Genomic DNA, 21,332 nt, shown 5'->3' with positions numbered 1-21,332 from the left:
ATTGGCACAGACATCAGACCAGTCTAATAATCCCTCTACTCTGGGGATACTTCACTTAGTCCTGAATTGAGCTGATACTGGGTAAAAGGGATATTATACTGACCTGTTATGGATTTTGGAAATAGAGAATGGGTTACCTCTTAACTACAACAAAGGTAGTTTCATGCTTCAAAGGTCTTTGGATCGTAAGGTATTGCTCAATAAAAACAAGCATTTTACCGCTGTTACTGACAAAGTGGCTCCAGTAGGATAAGGTTTCATTGGTCTGCGGCTGTTATAGTTACTTATCAGAGCAGTTAGTATGGCAACACTGGAATAAACACAAATACTGTACATATAAAATCTGTATCATTACTTATACCATTACTTAAGATTTATCAAAATCCGAAAATATCTCATTATTCTCTGAAAGCTACCCTGACCAAATCTGAATGGGGTTTTTCCCCTTATTTACAAAACTCGAAAAAATTGTGAAAAATTCGAATTGTACAAATTTTTTGGATCTTTTCCCCAAAAGCTACAAAATCTTCAGATAATTGCACGAAACCCAACACAGATCAGGATATCTTCAGGACTTCTCCCATTGACTTCTACATAAACTTTATAGGTCTTAGTTGGAGTACTTTTTTATTCTGACTTTTAATACCCTCGGGGTTTGATAAATTCCGAAAAATTGTAAGTTTTTTTGTTTGATAAATTCCGAGAAATTTTACGTTTTTTTAATAAATAACCCCCTTCTTGTTATAAACAGTTTCCTATTTCAGATTTGTTGTACGTGACATGCCACACAAGCCCAAGGCTGGGACCTGAAAGGGGTTGTTCACATTTGACTTTTTTGACTTTGATATTTTAGTAGAGAGGGATATTCTGAGACAGGTTTTAATATTTTTTAGTGCACCATTCGGTTTTTTTTGTTCATAAATTTGTTTTTTTTTAATAACGAGTTTATCCGTGGTTTCAGGTTTGAAATATTTTATTTGGTTTTCACAATAAACCATGAAAATCAATATGATAACAAATAGTATGCAGAATAAGAAGATTAATACAATGACATATTAAACAGAATGTATTGTGAGATCCCAATGATATTCTGGGTATTTGAGTTATAATAACAGATAATAAGCTTTGCAATAATAAGATTTCCTTGCAAGCTGGTAAAGTAGGCTTTAATTAGCTTTACATTTCTTTGATTTTTGCTTGGACTAATAATTATAATATCATAATAATAATATAATAATTTTTGAAACCCAGTCTTTATTAGTGTGCTACTTTCATGTTTGATTTCATGATGCCTGACTCTTTCTGTTAACCAGTTTTATAAAAGACTTGGATACAACAATAGATCAGCAGATACTGATATAATAGTGTTTTTATTCAGTCCTTTGACAGTCATTCTATGTTGTTTTTTTATCTTCTTTTTATAACCAAAGGGGTGGTTTAAAAATAATATGCATTTAAGATTGCCATTCCAGAAATTACATTAAAATTAAATTACTGATATTGAAGTAAAAACATTATTACAATAGTTTGATGTTAGCAAGATACTACTTTTACTTTTACCCCTTTACTGAAAATGAAATGAAAATTGTGGTTAAAAAATCTAGTGTTTTTTTTATAGATAATGATCCAAAATGATAAAATATATATATATATATTTATATATATATACACGTACATACAGGTGTGAGATCCGTTATCAGGAAACCAGTTATCCAGAATGCTCAGAATTACAGAAATTGTTTTACATTTTTTAATTTTAAATGTTCGTAAATAGGTCCTCTTGTGTTAAAACACATTGTCTGATCCACTCGCCAAACCCTTATTTTCAGCAACAACAGTTGACTATTCTATTAAAGTGGTTTTAATTTCCATTTATTGGAGTGGTCCCATACAGGCAAAAATCAATATGGCCGCTATGCAGAGGACATGGTTTCACAGGAGTGGAATTTGTTTCCTGCCAGATTCGGGGAGGCCAATCTATTGAAGGTTGGATTTTAGTGGCATTAGTAGGATTTTTTAAACCATGATAAATTCTATTTCTCTAAAAGCACAAATAGCATGCAATTTATTAAATGATCTGAATATAAAAAGTAAGGATGAAAAAAAAGTGTGGAAATAAAATAGGAACATCTGTAAAACCTCTAAAATTTTAGTTTTTCTGACTATTACAAGCTAAAAAAAAGTCTGAAATTCCAGTCTGGAATTTCTGCTTCCATTGACTTCCATTTGACTTTTACACTTCAGAAGCCTTACGTTTTTAGAGTTTTAGAGAAATACATGTTTATTATAAATACTTGAAAAAAAAGGTACATTCGGATGTTAGTAAATAGGCCCCGTACAGTCACATATTTTAGACTTGGTTAAATTGATTGAGATGAAGTTCAGATGGGAGAATGTGTTTAAAGGCAGACAAAGCTAGAAAAAGGGTATAAAAATTGGGGACAGCAGTGGGATATTTGAATTGACAACAATTACAACATTCCTAGTGTAGATTTTAGGAAGCCTTGGAAGAGAGAGTAGGAACAGTAGGTTATGAAGATTTTGGAAAAATAAAGAAACTAATTGAAAGATGTTTATATATTAATGTGTTGCCATAAAGCAGGAGAAAAAGAAAAGTAGAGAAGAGAAGTCAAGTAAATGGAAGAGAATGGCAAGGAGCACACTAGGAACGTCTTTCTCTATCTCTTTTAAGTGCTACCAATAGGTCTTTTCCCTACAATATTCTATATTATATATGTATATTCTTTCAGGAACAATACAAATAGCACTAATGGTAACTGATGTCATTGTCAAGGGGGATCCACATTATTTAAGGTGCATATTAATTGCTATTCACTGAAGTAGGCTTCTTACATAATGTTCACAGAAAGTGGGCAGAGGAGGACATTTAAGGAGCTACTCTACAAGACATCTATTGATTAATCTATTGATCCTTAGATGTCCTACTAGAGTAGCTTCTTATTGTCCTCCTGCCGCCCACCTACATTCTAATTCAATAGGCACTTCCAAGTGGCACTTTACTGGGACTGAGCACTGATTTTACCCTTGATTTCTGATTGATAGCCATAGGAGTGATGGGACAGAAAACAAGCAAAATACACTGCATGGCAAATATTGAGCATATGGTGTTTATCTTAGAACTGAGAGTGGTGACAACAGCAATAGCTCGTGCCCTAAACCTGAAGAAGGTCACTGCAAAAACTTAATGTTTCTTCCATTTATTAAACTTCCATGATTTTGATGCTGCAGTTGGAACAGCCAGGCAGAAGAATATTGATTAAAGCCATCTACTTGTAGATTTGGCTCAGCTGGTCTAATTTCCCATATAATTGAGCAATTTATTTTAATATTAAACTGTAAACTATATAATATATACTATATGCCAAGTGTATATTTAATGTTATATTAAGGGATTAAAATATACAATATTAAGGGCAAATATACTAATAGTACTAATAGTCAAGGTCAGAGGCTTGATTAGTGAGTCTCATAACTGGCACGGCCATGGGAAGTAGTTATGTGCGGGTCAGGAAAAACTCAACCAGCACCTGAGCTGCAAAACCTTAACCCGCCGCTAACTCGCAAAATGACGCTGTTGTAGGACCCATGCCCAACCCATAACCACATTTTTCATGCTCTGTACACTACTTCTGTGTGTGCCCCTGGTCCTGGTTAAAAGGAATTTAATATTCGTGAGCAGAGGGAAAAAGTTCTTCCCCAGTCTGGCCAGCATCCAGCCCTAACCTGCAATGGTTGGCTAAATTTCACCCCAAACCCACAAATCTGGCTGTAAACCCGTGGGTCACCACGTGTTTTGAGTTAACCCACACATCATTAATGGGAACTACTGCACTGGTCATATAACTGGGTTTAGAGGGAATCTAGGATGGTGGTGATTAGAGCTTGCTATGTTAATTTTGTACTTAATAAAGAGTTTCTATAAACACGCCTTCCAAAACCATGCAAAATATGCAAGTATTTAATAAAAATGAATATATTATCATTGATTCTGAAACAACCTTTAATGAGCAAATAATATTTGTATTGTGTTTTTTTGGATCTCCATTTCCCCCCCAGTTCATTAGTATGGCTACAGTCTTGTGATTGCTGATGTTATCGCAATTGCTATTTCCTTAAATTGGCATTTATTTGCTTGTTTTCACCATTTCCATTCTGTTTTTTCTTAAACAGTTACTGTAATAGCGTGAGTGATGTGTACAGACATTACACCACCAGAATTTTCTTATCTGTCAGCGCCCATAACAAACAATACCATCATGGTTCACATTACAGTAAAACAGAGTATCACTCACTAAGGTTGTTTGAGATTTGCTATTTGCTTGAAGTGTTCTGATGTTGTGACCTCTGAGCTGATAATGGGCGTTATGTGGGAAATGGCTTGCTTGTTGTTTTGCTAATTGGATTTATTTGGGGGACGCTAAACCATTTCTTTTGACTGGTAAAATAAATCATCTTTTTCTCTGTGTTTTGCCAGTGGAAGCAAGTAAAATCCAAAGAAATAAACAAGTAATCAGTGGATCTGCCCTACATAATTAGGTCATTCTTATAGTCTAAAGTTAACAAGACTTAAGCTCAATAAACATGTTCATATCCATCGCGTTTTGATTTGAAGATTGAATTTTCCTCCCAGCAATACCTATGGCTTGCATGCAGCTGCCTTCTTCACTTTGGAGCTGTTTGTTTGTGTCAAAACAATCATGAATTCTTAAAAGCTCTAGAGATGTCTGAACTCACACAACCGGCACCAGGCAATTTTTGAATATGTGTTCCTTTTATTGGTTAACAACAAAGCAATATCACAATAAACAATCCTGTAAATAATAGCTGCTAGTATTATGGCAGCAATCTGCCCCAACCATGGACCCATTCGATTTCAGACTTTGTACTATTAAATAGGTCCTTGTGTATACTTTGTGGTTGTGTGTGCTTCCAACGTGGTACACGTTTAGTGGTTCTAAACCAAGACAATAATGTATATTCTCTATACAGTGCTATACAAATTAATATGGTGGATTTAGTAATTAAACTAGATTAATTAATTACACTTACCATCTGAATTAACATAATTAATATGGTGGATGAAATTAATATGGTTGTTGGCATACCTTCATGGCACTGATGACAACCCTTTAGGTTTCCCAGCTGCATAAGCCTATCAAAACTAGACCTGACACTCATGGATTCACATGGGTTGAACATGCTTATTTATATTCTTGGATATCCCCAGGTGGGCTATTTTTTCATATATCTACTGCTTTGTTATGGGTTTAGATAAAGGTAAATGTTGGCCCTCAAAGACAACCCAAGCATAACAAGTCTAATAGGAGAACTCTTCTAGTTTCTGCAGTTTTATATTATTAAAAGTAACGCTCTGTTCCAAAGATATTGTACATCTTTATCTGGAATGCTGGGGACCTGCATAAGAGGTCTTTCTAATATGGAGCACTGCGAGAATCTTAAAGGACAAGGAAAGCCTTATTGTGAATAATGGCCATCTGTAAGGCTCACACAATGTATTCCATAGGCTCTTATCCAGTATCTGAATAGTGCAGCTCAAATGCGAACTTTTAACAGACACTTTCAGCATATAAAGTTCTCTTAACCTAGTCTTATAGGCCATTTCCTTAAGGTCAAATTTTAGTGGTATTAGAGTTTTTTGAAACCACAATTAAACTCTCTTTCTGTAATATCACAAATGCCATGAACGTTATTAAAAGATCCGAATAAAAAAGTACAAACGAAAATTGCTGTTGAAAACAATCTGGAAACCCCAAATTTTTCTTGAAGGATTTAATAATTTGTACGACAACAGACGTTTTGATCTCTGAAAACCTCTAAACCTCAAATGAAAGGTGGATCTTTGCAAGAAACGAAAGGCAATTTCTATTGACTTGTGGATTAAGGAACTACCGTATATACTCGTGTATAAGCCGACCCGTGTATAAGCCGAGGTACCTAATTTACCTAAGAAAACTGGAAAAATGTATTGACTCGTGTATAAGCCTAGGGGCCCCATGTCAGATTTCAAAATGTGAATGTGACCCAGCCGCAACAATTGGGGGACACTGGGCAGGTACCTGTTACTGTCTGTGACTGACTGTGTCGCCGACCGGATTTCATGTTTGCTTCCCTCTGCCACCCCTATTTCATGTTTGCTTCCCTCTGCCACTTCCCCCCCCATCTGTCGCTCTCCCCACCCTGGCTGCTCTTCCCTCTGTCCTTCCCTCTGTCACCTCTGCTCTTCCCTCTGTCCTTCCCTCTGTCACCTCTGCTCTTCCCTCTGTCCTTCCCTCTGTCACCTCTGCCCCAGCCGGACTGCCTGTGACTGCCTGTGTCGCCGCCCGGAGCAGGTCCAGGAGCTCCGGGCGGCGCGTCCTTCCCTGCCGGCGTTCGCTTTCAAAATGGCGGCGCCCATGGCCGCCACGTGGGTAGCGGCCGGCGCCGCTACCCACGTGGCGGCCATGGGCGCCGCCATTTTGAAAGCGAACGCCGGCAGGGAAGGACGCGCCGCCCGGAGCTCCTGGACCTGCTCCGGGCGGCGACACAGGCAGTCACAGGCAGTCCGGCTGGGGCAGAGGTGACAGAGGGAAGAGCAGAGGTATGACCCGCGTATAAGCCGAGTTTGAGTTTTTCAGCACATTTTGGGTGCTGAAAAACTCGGCTTATACGCGAGTATATACGGTATACGAAAACTGTGTTAATTTACACTAAAAAGTACAATTCTGAGAAACGAACATTTTGCATACTTTCATAAATCTGCCCCTTAGACTTGGTATAAGAGGAGGAGTGCCAGGGTAAGAAAGAAGTGCTCCAGATAAATACGTTTCTGCAAAATAGATTGCATAGCTGTAGTTGCGTAGACCATATGTTTTTCCCACTAGACAGCAATAGAATGGTTCCAACATTGACATGCAACATAAAATATGATTGTTAAAATCTAAAAAAGTTTGGGTTTTTTTCACAAAAAAACGCAAAATTTTCATGGAAAAAAACGAAATTTATTCACTAAATGTATTATACCACGATGCTGCAAAAAGCCCAAATCTGAAAATCCACCATCTCAGACCTGTTGAGGTCATGTATAAGTCAATGGGAGAGGCACCTATCTCAATTTGATGTTTTTCAGGGTTTACGGGCAAAAACTCGAAAAATTCAAGCAATTTGAGAAAAAAGTCTGAAAAATTCAAGCAATTTGGGAAAATGTACGAAATGGGTGTTTGCTCAATTTTATTAAGTTTTTGCCGCAATTCAATTATATTAGTTATGTTAGTTTTTTTTATTAATAAATAAGTTAAAATTGGGCATGGGAGTTTGGTTGTGGTTTTGTAATAAAATAGGAGATGAATTCAGAGTTTAGTAAATAACCCCCAAAAATGTAATGGAGCGGTTTTCAGAAGTGTCTCACACATAAAATGCTTATGATTTGGGAATAATTTCATATGAAATTCCTTTCCTAATCCAGCCAAACACTAAAGCAGAGGTGTAGGGAACTGACCAATTACCATTCCCCTGCCACATCTTCCTATACCAGTTAATTATATGCCATTTCAGAACATTAAGAGGCCTATTTACTAACATTTGGATTTCCTTTTTTTCACGTATCGTAAGGGTTTTTTTTTAAAAAAAATTCTCTAAAACTCAAAAAATTAGAAATGTATTAAGTCTAAAAACCATGAAAAACTAAGTAAAAGTAGTTGAGGTCCTATAGAAGTCAATGGGAGTGTTGCTGATCCTGTTGAAACTTATTTTAACCATTCAGACTTTTAGAGGTTTCCAGATTTGTTTGCCCTTGTAATTGTCCGGAAAACGCAAATTCTTTGAGGGTTTTAGACGTATTCATTTTTTTCGGATTGTTCAGTGCTTTTTTATAATTGTACTTTTTATATTCAGCTCTTTTAATAACTTTCAAAGCATTCATGGTTTTATAGAAATAGAATTTAATTGTGGTTTCTGATACCACTAAAATTCGACCTTTAATAAATGGGCCTCTAAATTATATGATTCTGTATTTTTGCATTAGATATATTTAAAATTGCTTGGCAATGGGGACAGTGGTGGATTTCATCTAGTTCAATTGCTCATAATTTTTATTTATAGAAGAGTTACACTCGGCGTTACAGTGTAATAATCTGTTTCCGCTTCACAAAAGGCACAGCAGATATCTGCCTTCCGACTGGGAAAGAGCAAGCACCGTGCAGGCGAAGGCTGGACATTAGAAAGTCATTTCGGAAATGCAGTTTAATAAGTTGGCTCATTACATTTTGCATTTTAGCCTGTAAACAAATTGTAGAAGAAGTCAAAGGGGATGTAACCCTAATGAAAGAAAATTTAATTCTAAGCAACTTTGTACTATACATTTAAAGCAAATTTTCAATGCTTATTTGTAAACATAATTTCTATTGAAATCAGCTGTCCTTGTCCTTTCTCTTACTCTGAATACATTGATAAGCCATTAAGCATTGCCATCCCAGCCATAACCAGTCCATAAAAGATTGCAACTTTCTGATTGGCTCCTTGGTCTGTACCACATAGCACACAAAGGTTTAAAGGCCACCTCTGATAGATATAAAGGAAAACAGCATGACCCACTCTTCTCCCTAGACACCTCAATTGCGTATTATTTTCACCAGCTACAATTATTAATCTTGGACTTCAGTGATGCTGGTCCCTTGGACAGAGGATTAAAGGGCACCAATCATGACCAAAATCATTTACTAAGTAAATACACTATGTGAAAGTTCAAGAAATCCGATTTTTAAAACAGTTAGAATTGTTTGTATAATGTAAATGATCAGCTCACTATACCTTCTGCAAGATCTCCCCTATCTCCACTGCAGTTCTAGCTGAGGCAGGCATCTTGGATTTCACTGGCTCCTCCTACCTATATCTTCCCAGCCAACTGTAGCTCTGAAATCTCGCACATGCTCAGTTCAAATTCCTTGTTTGCTTATCAACCCTTCTAAGCTATTTTCAAATCAGCCAAACCTGTGTGTTAGCTGCTGTACAGTAGTGCTGCCACCTGCTGGAAGTTAGCAGGTGGCAGCACTTCTAGTGGATACTTCTAGTGGAGGAGTTTACTAAAACAAGGCATTCTGGGTAGAATACTCAAAGCAGTGTTACAATCTGAGCATGCTCCTGAAATTTGCACATTAGAGTCTCTGTTAGAGTCTCAATATGGCCTCCCTCAGTGAAAGAACCCATTTGACAAAGTAAGGGATTTTTTTAAAACCTGCAGTTTTTTCAAAAAACTATATATGTAGTTTGATTAAACGTGTTTAGCTTGTACTGGTCAGATTGTTAATATGTGTTTGATTTTGGCTGTGATAGGTGCCCTTTAAGATAGATCTGTCTGCACGATGGAGGCTGGAGTCTTACCTTCAGATACTACACTTGTCCTTAGTCAAAAGGCCAAGAATGGTAATTTCAGGGACTGGAATGAGTCAGAGAGAGTAATAGTTACATGCAGCCTCATAAAGAATGAGCTTATTGAACAACCATTGTTCCCACACACATAGACACACCCTTTTTTGCTGTTAAAATGCATAATGTGCTGTTCCCATTGTATATACAGCGCATTGTTGGCCTTGAACTCCATCTTGGTCTTGCTGCTCCTTTTCCTCCTTCCCTTCAGTCAAGTTTCGTGGTAGTTTGTTATGTTAAATTCAAATAAAAAAACCTACTTTGATGTTTTTCGTTCTCTTCCTAAAGTATCTTATAACCCAGAAGCACACGAACCGCAAGACTTTTTCCAGAATGTCCTGTCTGCTTGATACATTTGCTGTAGACCTTCTTATATAAAGTTTCTTTGTACTTAGATTTCCTGCATGTAGAGTCAACTTGATTAATGAGCAAAGCCCTCTATGCTCTGATTGATTTCCATTATTTAAACAGCTGTACCGTGTGTTTTAATTGCAGGTTCTAGAGGTATGGCTTACTGGCTATTCTGGGTTACTGTGATCCTCCTCTACATAGATGGTTCCACAGCGGCCACTGATGGTGAGTCTTTATATAGTTCTACAACATATATTTAAATGTGATTATATTTAAAATATATATATTTAAAAAGACTCTGAAGCTGAGAAATCTTGGCTTGATTTTATGAACCGTTGATATGGGGTTTAAACAGAGACAGCTAGGGGCAGTGCAAAATAGGCATTTATCCATCACGACCATCAACGGAGGGAGTTAAAAGTAACAAATTAATTTTTCTTTAATTTTTGATCATTTTGGTCTATACTGTATACAACAACCTTTGGCCGTATATGAGGCCACAATTTACAGTTGAACAACAGTTGGAAGGCTGCAGTTTGGGCATGGCTGATCTATTCAAATCCACCCTCCACCCCGATTTGGGCCTCAGTGTTTGTTCATTTCTTGGACCATTTTTTTCTAACTCTGACCAGGGCTCTACAATTATGGATGCAAGCTGTAGGAACCTGGCCTTATCTGCAGGCAATATTATTGGTAAAGTCCATGTGTTCTTGGCCAGAGCGGTCTTCAGAGAAGCCCATGCAGTAGAAGATCCCCTGGGCCCTTTAATATAAGAGTCCTACATAGTTATATGTGGAAACAGTTTGCTTCAGCTTAATAACACACTTGCGATGTTCCCCTTTATTGTGTAGGAAGCATATCAACCTCTGTCGTACTTGTGAGGCATGGAGGAATTGTGTGAGAAGAGGGTTTGGTGACAGCAAAAATTAATATCAGTTTTGCTCATCCTGGTCTTGGCTAGTTCATTGACATGAGGCTCCAGAATTCAGATGTTGCACTCTTTCCTTGATGATTTAATTGCATATAAAAACCGAGAAGGAAATAATGAAATTCCATTGTCTCCCACAATCACACACTCATTCTCCTTCTATAGCCTCTATATTACTCACATAAAGACTCTCTCTTTCTCTCTCTCTCTCTCTCTCTCTCTCTCTCTCGCTGTTGATCAGTGTTCTGCACTGGGTTTTAGCTGCAAAGAATTGTTAATGTTGGTTGACACTAAATGAGATGTTACAGATACAGCACAGAGTATTAGCATTCCTCTCCCATAGAAAAATGACACCTTGGGTGCCATGGTGGGGCCTCTTCTGGGTACATAAGGTAATCAGAAATAATAAACATTGATATTTTTGGCAAATATGAAAATAAAATATAGCAGCAGCCTTTCCTACAATAATACATAATTATGGGTGGAAAAAAAGTATATTGTGTCAGTGTGGTAAAACTATTTCCATGAAATTTTGAGTCACATAAATTTAAATTGACACTTAAAAAGAGGTTTTAATACTATAGGGCACAGTTCCATTATCAAAATTATGCAAACTCAGAGTATAGTTGGTGTAAATCTCGAGGGGTCAGGAAATTCCAGGGCCACATCTGTGCATAAGGACCCAACTGCAAAAAAAAAAACAACTATGGGGTCTATTTACTAATAATTGAATTTCTATTTTTTCCACAAATCTCTAAAAATGTGTGGTTTTTCTATATATCTGTGGCCCATTTATTAATCCTTGAATTTTTCTGATCTAGTATTTATAGTAGAAAACTCAAATTTTTAGAGGGAATTTTTTTTTTAATTTTCAGATTTTGGTTTTTATATTTAATATACCCCAAAGCTGCTAAAAAATTAAATCCAAAAATATTCCATCTCAAACCTATCAAGGTCATGTAGAAGTCAGTGTCAGATGTCCCAGAAGATGTTTCTTGACATTGTGATCCACGCTGGTTTTTGCCTGATAATCCTATAAATACAAGTTTTTGTGGTGACAATTAAATAAAGTTGAGTTTTCGGAGTGTCGATCATACGATTCAAATTGCTCAGAATTTTTAAAAGAAATATTCAATAAAATCATTGAAATTTATTGAAACTCATGGATGGGAGTTAGGTCAGCTTTGTTTTAATGAAAGAATTAGACAAACTCGAGTTTTAGTAAATAACCCCCTTAAATTTGAGACTTATTAAGTGTAAAAATCATGAAAAACTTGAATTTAAAAATTCTCCAGGTTTAAGTTAGCGAGGTCCTATAGAAGTCAATGGGATCCTATTAGACTATTTTTAATCAATTTTGCCTTTTAGAGGTTTTCTCGTTTTTTTTTTTTTTCAATAGGAATTGTCAGAAAGAAATTGTTTTGGATCATTCAGCATTTTTTTTTCATTCATGCTTTTCAAATTCAGATATTTTAATAGATTTCATGACATTCGTGGTTTTAGTGAGTTTAGTTTCAAAAACTTCTAAAACTACTAAAATGAGACTGTTGATAAATACTCCTCCACATCTAATCTTCCTTTTTTGTTTTTATGAACTCATGTACTATAAATATCACAATGATTAGCGAGTGTATTGGGCGAGTGGGAAAATATTGTATTTGTTGATTTATAAAGATTGGATGCATTGGAATTTGGGGCCAAAGGCCATCCAATCAACTAATAGGTGAAATTGGATCAGATAAAAGTTATAAAATGAAAAAAAGACCCACCTCTGTGTGATGGAACATATGACATACAGGGACATTGAACCGAGGTTTAGTGATGGGCGAATTTGTCCTGTTCGCCATGAAATTCGCGAATTTCCAGCGAAATTCGCAAAACGGACACGAAACGCGGAAAAGGTTTTTTTGTTGCCGGCGACAATTCAGACGCCGTTGACGCACATTTAAGTCTGGGGGCGTCCGTTTAATTGTTGCCGGTGTCAAAAAAAATTTGCTGCCGAATTTTCGCGGCAATTTTGCTCATTTATTTGCCACTGGCAAAACGCAGAAATTCACTGCGAATTCGTGGCCGCCGAATAAATTCGCCCATCACTACCATGGTTATTATCTTACTTGTAAAGTGTTTGGGAGGTCATAAGTGGATAGGAGGGAATAAACACTGTTCAATAAGTGACATGTAAGATGCAAACAGCCCATCTATGAACTATTTTCTCAGAGCAGCTAGAGAATCCGTTGCAAGTCAGAGAAACAGAATAATGGGTAATGGAGAGAATTGGAGCAGAGATATAAATAATGAGAATGCTAGCAATTTTTGCCGGCAGTCTCCTGTCTGACATTTCCATCTAAATATCTGATGTCTCTGGAAACCACATAAGGCTTTGCCAAACCATCATGGCTCCAGCCAGGGCAAGTACTTAACCAGATTCCATCTGCGGATGGCAGTTTCTCGCATGTCAGTGCTGAATGGGTTTTCTAATCAGCAATTCTGAAGCCAATACTGTGACGCAGTTGTTGTCACTTTGCTTCATATATTCCATTTGCCTGGGGGCCCTTTAATCTTATGTCAACTCAAAAAGGGCTTGAAAGACAGCAAAGTCATGTGCTGAACCAGACTCCATCTGTAGGCAAGTTTTACTATTCTTACTACGCGCCGAGACAGAATTTCTAGACTGACATTTTATTCTCAGTGATATTTATGTTTCAAAGCAATGAAGCTCAAAATGAGTTTGTTAGTTGTGATAATGATTTATTTAATTAAAAAAATGAACCATGTGCAAACTGCTCTTTGTATTCAATTACATTTCATTTAAATTTTTTTTAGAGTAAGTACATACCAGTATTGTACACTGTTCACATATGGCAGTGATCCCCAACCAGTGGCTCGTGAGTAACATGTTGCTTTCCAACCCCTTGGATGTTGCTCCCAGTTGCCTAAAAGCAGGAGCTTATTTTCAGGCTTGGAGACAAGTTGTGGTTGTATAAAAACCAGGTGTACTGCCAAACAGAGTCTCAATGTAGGTTGACCATCCACATGGGGGCTACTAAACAGCCAATCACAGGCCTTATTTGGCGCCAACATTTTCATGCTAGTGTTGCTCCCCAACTCCTTTCACTTCTGAATGTTGCTCACGGGTTCAAAAGGTTGGGGATCCCTGACATATGGTGTTGGCCCAGATTTTTCAGTAGTCCAAATGAAAAAAATGTAAGCACATAACATGGGGAATCTCTGTAGAGTAACTCACCACAATAGACCAGTGGACCAGGTGCTCCTGCCCCAGGCCCTCAGCTCAGGGGGGCGGACAATCCGTATGCAGACAAAGAAGTATTGGTGTAAGGCACTCCGTTAAGCCACATACAGATGAAGCCACTTGGATTTGTGAGTTAAATGCGTCATGACTCAGAGTTAATTGAAGAAACTGTGTTATCTAAAGTTATCTTAACTCATTTAATGCATTTAACCTTTTCATTAGCATACCAAAGCACCATTGTTCACAATGGTGAATGCTTTAATTAGATGGGATGTTGTGACACAGTTTTCTGTGTTAAATGAGATAAATGGGATATCTGTGTTTAGTTATTCTGTGTCAAACAGACAAACCAAAGTGGCTGCATCTGTATAGATCAGACCAAAAAGTTGATAGATAAAAATGGAAAGCCTTTATTTATACAAACATCTCTCGCCTAATGCGTTTCGTGTCAGTGAGACACTTAGTCATATTCCCCGATTTTACAACAATGGTAGAGTGCTTCCACCCCTGATCATGTACCCTTTGTGGTATCAGGTGCTACACTGGGGGACCCTCTCCTGCTATACAGGTCATACAGGTACATAGAAAATTTCCAGTGGCTTGATAAATTCTATATGTGGATTACATGATTGTTGCACCAGGCTTGATAAAGGTTCGAGTGGTCCGAAACGTTGCCTTTTTTCTGTATGTGTTTGGGGTGAATTTATTTTACACTTTTTCAGCATTCAGCGTGCCACTGGAATTTTTCTATATTCCCCGATTCTACAGTCATGGATAGTGATGGGTGAATAAATTCGGCAGCCATGGATTCGCGGCAACAAAAAAAATTGTCGCTTATATAAACTGACGCGAGTCAAAATTATTCGGACACCCATTGACTTTAATACATTTTGACAAAATATTCACGCATATAAAAATAGCTGATCGCGTCAAAATTTACGCGATTTTTATATGATTTTGACGCCTATTGACTTTGCGAATTTTTCGACATTTTCTGGAGAAGCGAAACGGGACAGATTCGCCCATCACTAGTCATGGAAAGCATTTGCTACAGGCTGCTTAGGTTAATGATATGATGCTTGTACACCCCAATTTCCAAATAGCACCACAGATTGCCAATTGGATTCAAATGATCAAAAAATATTTTTTTTATTTTCATTAGCACACAGGCAGCACAGGGTACTCTGTTTTATTGTAAAACCTCCAGCTTTATTTAGCAGGGTTTTGTTGTTTCAGGGCTGCCGTTGATATTCTCTAGTAGTATATACATGCTCATTAGTGTAAGGGAAAGAAAACTAGCAGAGCCCAGTTAAATGAGCCTTTGTGCACAGATTTTATGCTCTTAGTGAGTAGGAAGAACTAAACAGCAGAATTTTACATCTCATTACAGATATTACCATTAGAAATGAACAACGTAGAAAACTGTCCGCTCTTCATGTACTGCCGCCTTCTACATTGTTGTTTTGCTGTAAATCTTGATGCACTTTGAAAATATGGCCGATACTCCTACTGGGTAATAACACCCCTTGCTGAACCGACCATAATCTTGTTCCACATACATTTACAGTATATTGTAGCTACCCGCTGGGTGCTCTTTCTGAAGTATTCATGAAGGAAAAAGGCTAATTATTTCACTCAAAACTCAACGTTTTTTAAAATTTGTGTTTTGGCCAAAATGCTTTCATACTGACACATTTCTGATGTAATCACTTAGGTTTCAGCCAAATCCCAAACCTACAAAAAGTGCTATTTCAGTTCTGTATAAAATCAGCAAAGTGGTTGAACTTATTTATAATATTAAAATAGGGTTGCCATTTTTCTGTGTTTTTGATGGGCCGTTTAGGTCAAAACTGCCTGCTTGGTTTTCCAAATTAGGAAAACCGGGCAGGATTTCCTGAGGTTGCTGTGGCAATCAGCCAAGTCATAGCCTCACCCCTAACATCACTGGCCCAACCCAAAATGGCACCTCTCTGCCCCTGCTAAAACATCAGTCCTGCCCCCCACACAGAATTAGCGGCAGGGAAAGGTGGCAACCCCATATTAAAATGCTATTTAAAATTAAAATTATATATCAGTGACATTTTATATTTCATTGACAATCCCAGATTAAATTGGGTCAAAACTTAGAATGGAGTTTAAAACAAAACAATGTGTATATATTTCTCAAATGTGATAAGCCATAGCAATCAGATATAAATCATGGTTGGTTGCTACTACCACTTACCCCTGTTCATCCTGTATTCAAACCCACCCCTTTAAAACATGTATTGAATCTAGGGATGCAGCGAATCCACTATTTGGGATTCGGGCAAATCCTCGAATCCTTCGTGAAAGATTCGGCTGAATATCAAACCAAATTTTTTACTTCCTTATTTTGTGATGAAAAGTCACATGATTTCCCTTCCTGTCCCTAATTTACATAAGCAAATTAGGATTCGGATTCGATTCTGCCACGCAATTGGATTCAGCCAAATCCAAATCCTGTTGTAAAAAAATCCCAAAGTGAACCCTGAATTCAGGGCATCCCTAATTGAATCTTTCATAGCTGTTTTGAACTTAATTTAATATGTTCCTGTAGCCTCTGTTATCTATAGTTTACTACAAGTATAGGATACATTATCAGGAAACTCGTTATCCAGAAAGCTCCGAACTAGGGGACGTTTCAAATAATTAAAATTTTAAAAATGATTTCCTTTTTCTCTGTAATAATAAAGCAGTAACTTGTACTTGATCCCAACTAAGACATAATTAATCCTTATTGGAAGCAAAACCAGCCTATTGGGTTTATTTAATGTTTACATGATTTTTTAGTAAACAACGGTATGGAGATTCAAATTATGGAAAGACCCCTTATCCGGAAAACCTCAGGTCCCAAACATTCTGGATAACAGGTTCCTTTTATATTGCTTGCAAATTAGCCATGCAGCATGTGGGTATAGTATATCACAAGGTAAATTGGTAAGTGTCAAAAATGCTACTATTAAATCTCAGCTCAATCTAATAAAGTGTCACACTAACAATGAGCTACAGTTCTCTTACTTGATTGAGAGGGTCACTACCCAGTGTAGCTGTAGAATGTGATTTTAATTTGGAGCTGTCACTTGACAGTGGGTTGGAAGCAAGAATTATCAGATTGTGGTGAGTGGCTGGATTCTGTTACATTGACAGTTTACTGTGTTACAGCTCATTTCTGTCAAAAATGGTAAGATACTGAAATATAGCACTTTTATTTTCTTTAAAAAAAACACATTGTGCATGTGTTAGAAAGAGCCGGTTAAAGTATAAGACAGGAGGGAGAATTGTATTTTTGTATATTGATCAGGTATGTCCTATCTTCAGGAGACATTTATCCAAAAAGTTATCACCTTACTTCCCACACACTTCACATGACACTGCACTGGTGCTGCAGAATTCCTCACACAACCCGGCACAGTTCATTTATACTTTTAAGGGATTCTGTTATGGTTTTTATGGTGCAGTTTTTATTACTAAATGACATTGTGTACATTACACGTAATTTATTCTATTTAAAATTTTATTCTTGAATCAATAAGTGTATTTTATTTAGTTGGAATATTGGTGTGTAGGCGCCATCTCAGATAATTTGCCTGGTCATGTGCTTTCAGAAAAAGCCAGCACTTCACAATGGAATTGCTTTCAGATAAGCTATTGTTTCTCCTACTCTATGTAAGTGGAGGAGTCGCAGTGGGACTTGGATTTTTACTATTAAGTGCTATTCTCAGATGTACCAGGAAGTTGTCTTGTGGCAGGCAGCTGTTATCTTGTGTTAGGGGGCTATTATCTACTTACCTTCCCATTGTTCTGTTATTAGGCTGCTGGGCTGGAGGGAAAGGGAGGGGGTAATATCACTCCAACTTGCAGTGCAGCATTAAAGAGTGACTGAAGTTTAGCAGAGCACAAGTCACATGACTGAGTGCACCTGGGAAACTAACAACATATCTAGCCACAGGTCAAATTTCAAAATGAAATATAACAAAATATTTGCTCTTTTGAAAAATGGATTTCAAAAGGAGGAGCACTGTTAACTGATATGTTGTAAACAAAACAAAAAACAAAAAAAAAAACATGATTTCCCATGAAAAAAACCCTTAAAGGAGCCACACACACTATTTTTCAGAGTTGGGGAGCTTACCCAATTTATTATGATCACCTGTGCATCAAGATTTCAGGGTGTGCAACCCTGAGAAAAGAAACATTTAAAGCACAAAACTCCACCTCCCATTCCCAGAGTCCCAGATTATTGGACCCAGATTTTGTTCATGTGTTAAGCACTGGTTTCAGCTCCTGTGGGTACAGGCCTGCAGGGCAGAGTGAGATCATACCTCCCAACAACTGTCCCAGTTTTTGCTGGACAGTCCCAATTTTGACAGCCCCGGGTTGTTACAGAAATGTCTCGACTTTCTCTTTGATCTCCTTCACTGAACAGCCAAAGTAAGATACAAAGTTTCTAACTTAATTGGCTTTTGTCTGAGAGCCCAGAATATGTGGCAGGTGCTTTTAGTAACAATTTAAAATAAGCAAAGAACAATTGTAACAATTCAAGATAAGCAGGTCTCTTGGGGAAACTGTGACCTGCAGCTTAAATGGCAATTCACCTTCACTAACAAAACTGTAATAACATATGAAAAACCGCAGAAATATGTTCACACTTTCATAACCTGACACATTTTGTAAAATGAATATGGTAATTAGTGTGGCCACAAAAATGGGTGTGGTCAAAAATTTCGCTGCAAATCTTTTTTTGTCTCTCTTTCTGTTTCCAAAATTTTGGGAGGCATGGTGAGATCAGTTCACATAAGTGCTAAGTATCCACCATAGTTCCATTTGGCACTGCTGTTACTGTAGTTCACATTAAAACAATGTGCTTTGTTGGTGGTAGAAACATACTCCTGGACATTCGAGGCTGCTGCTATTGCCGGGAGCTCAGGTTACAAGTGGCAATACTAATCACAACAACCGCTATGAAAAAAAAAAGCAAAGGCATTAAGTAAAATGTCAGGTTCATCATTTCATTACTCTGTCCTCTTTCAGTAAAATTGATGTAATAGTTGGAACAACGGTGTAATTGTGGTCACACCTTGAGATAAATTGAATACATGCCGCCTCCATCTGTGTACTGATTTCCTTTTATTTTATCAGCCGAGGGAAGAGGATTTTGTTAGTAGCACCTCTGGGCTTAGATATCAGCAAAACGACATCAATAACTTCATTTCCCCAGAGACACTGCAGTCCTAATCATTTTATTGAATGTACCACACGCTATCATAAGAAAGGAGGCCTAAACCTCTTTTAGATTTCAAGGGATCTGCTATTAAAGGAAAACTATACCCCCAAAATGAATACTTAAGCAACAGATAGTTTATATCAAATTGAATGACATATTAAAGAATCTTACCAAACTGGAATATATATTTACATAAATATTGCCCTTTTACATCTCTTGCCTTGAACCACCATTTCGTGACTCTATCTGTGCTGCCTCAGAGATCACCTGACCAGAAATACTACAACACTAACTGTAACAGGAAGAAGTGAGGAAGCAAAAGGCAGAACTCTGTCTGTTAATTGGCTCATGTGACCTTACATGTGGTTTGTATGTGTGCACAGTGAATCGTACGATCTCAGGGGGCGGCCCTTATTTTTTAAAATGGCAATTTTCTATTTATGATTACCCAATGGCACATACTACTAAAAAAGTATATTATTATGATAATGGTTCATTTACATGAAGCAGGATTTTACATATGAGCTGTTTTATGCAATATCTTTTAATAGAGACCTACATTGATTGGGAGGTATAGTTTTCCTTTAATTAATTCATTTTCATTCAACATTCTGCATGGCATAATTGGATGAATGCTGCCAAGCTGATTGCATTCTGTGCAACCCTGAAGTTATTTATCAAGCTCAAATATCCAAACCTCGAATAATTCGTCGTTTTCGGAGCAAAAAAAAAAAAAAAACAAACAACGAATTATTCAAGATTTATTAATGTCCGATAGTCTAAAAACTCAGAATCCCAAACCCCAGCATGTATAAGTCAATGGGGAAGGTCCCAGTGTCTGCGCTCATGTCCGTACCAATATCCGATGATTTTGGGGATTCAGAGCAAAAAACTCAGGAAAAAACCTAGTTTTTGGGGAAGCGCCAACGTTTTCTGCGTTTTGCCCAACCCTAATTTTTCAGGCTTTTTTCATCATAAATAAGGTCCATTCTGGAATTCGGAGTTGCTTGAAGTTGAATATTAGAAATACTGAGATAAATTCAGACCTTGATAAATAACCCTATAAGTGTCTGAATTAGCCATGCAGGATTTGCAATTAATATGTGTTCATTTACACCAGATCCCATCCTTTATACTTAATAATGGCGCAATTCAAAAGAATATAGAAATGGACAGCAGAGGAGTCAAAGTAAATTGGCCACAGATGATCACTAATTTGCCTGAGCAGTGGGCCAAAAATGTCTCATCCATTTGTTCAACCAACTATGCAACGTTTAGATCACAATGGAAGACCTTTTATCTCAGGACCATATCTCAAGCTTCCCTTTCAGGATTTTTCAGGTCTATCAGTATCTGATCGAGCCCCTTTGAATTAACTTTTAGTACGATGTAGAGAGTGATATTCTGAGACAATTTGCAGCTCTCCAATGTGCAATTTCAGCAATCAGGTTGCTGGGGTTCAAATTACCCTAGCAACCATGTACTCATTTGAATAAGACACGGGAATATGAATAGAAGAGGGGCTGAATAGAAAGATGAGTAATAAAAAGTAGCAATGACAAAAACAAATGCTCGGCAAGCCTACACATTTATTAAGATGAAAAGAGTCAGAAGAAAAACCTTAATAATGCAAAAACTAAAAAAAAAAAGAAAAAAATGAAGGCCATTTGAAAAGTTGCTTAGAATTAGCCTATAACATACTAAAAGTTAATTTAAAGGTGAACCACTCCTTTAATCCTATATCAGTCAAGGATGCCATTATTTCAATCATATGTCATTAGGAAGACATTGGTCCTAATTTAATTGCTAATGAATCTTGCAGGATGAGAAATTTATATGTGCTCAGTTTTGGGACAAATTTGCTAATATAGATATTGTGCTGATATCTGTGAATCAGTAGACGAAACCTTGGAACATAACTGCTATTGTGGAAAAGTACATACAAGCAAGCAGTCAGTGGGGGTCATTTATCAACACTGGGCAGTAACCCAGAGCAACCAATCAGATTGCTGCATTCATTGTTGTACTTGCAGCTGGCTTTAAAAAGTTAATCACTGATTGGTTGCTATAGGTAACTGCCCATGGGCAAATTTGCCCAGTGTTGATAAATGAGCCCC

General features: G+C 37.2%; 1 protein-coding gene across 4 annotated transcripts in view; it reads left to right on the top strand.

Annotated features, from left to right (window-relative positions):
• ghr.L (growth hormone receptor L homeolog) overlaps positions 1–21,332 on the top strand; it is a 274,427-nt gene that overhangs the window by 160,448 nt on the left and 92,647 nt on the right. For all 4 annotated transcript variants that reach the window (XM_041570520.1, XM_041570548.1, XM_018235631.2 and 1 more), the window contains 1 exon segment: positions 9,937–10,017. In XM_041570520.1, coding sequence (XP_041426454.1) covers positions 9,937–10,017 — 81 coding nt within the window.

The sequence above is a fragment of the Xenopus laevis genome, chromosome 1L, assembly GCF_017654675.1.
Source record: "Xenopus laevis strain J_2021 chromosome 1L, Xenopus_laevis_v10.1, whole genome shotgun sequence".
NCBI lineage: Eukaryota > Metazoa > Chordata > Amphibia > Anura > Pipidae > Xenopus > Xenopus laevis.
This window is presented reverse-complemented; position numbering and strand designations above follow the sequence as displayed.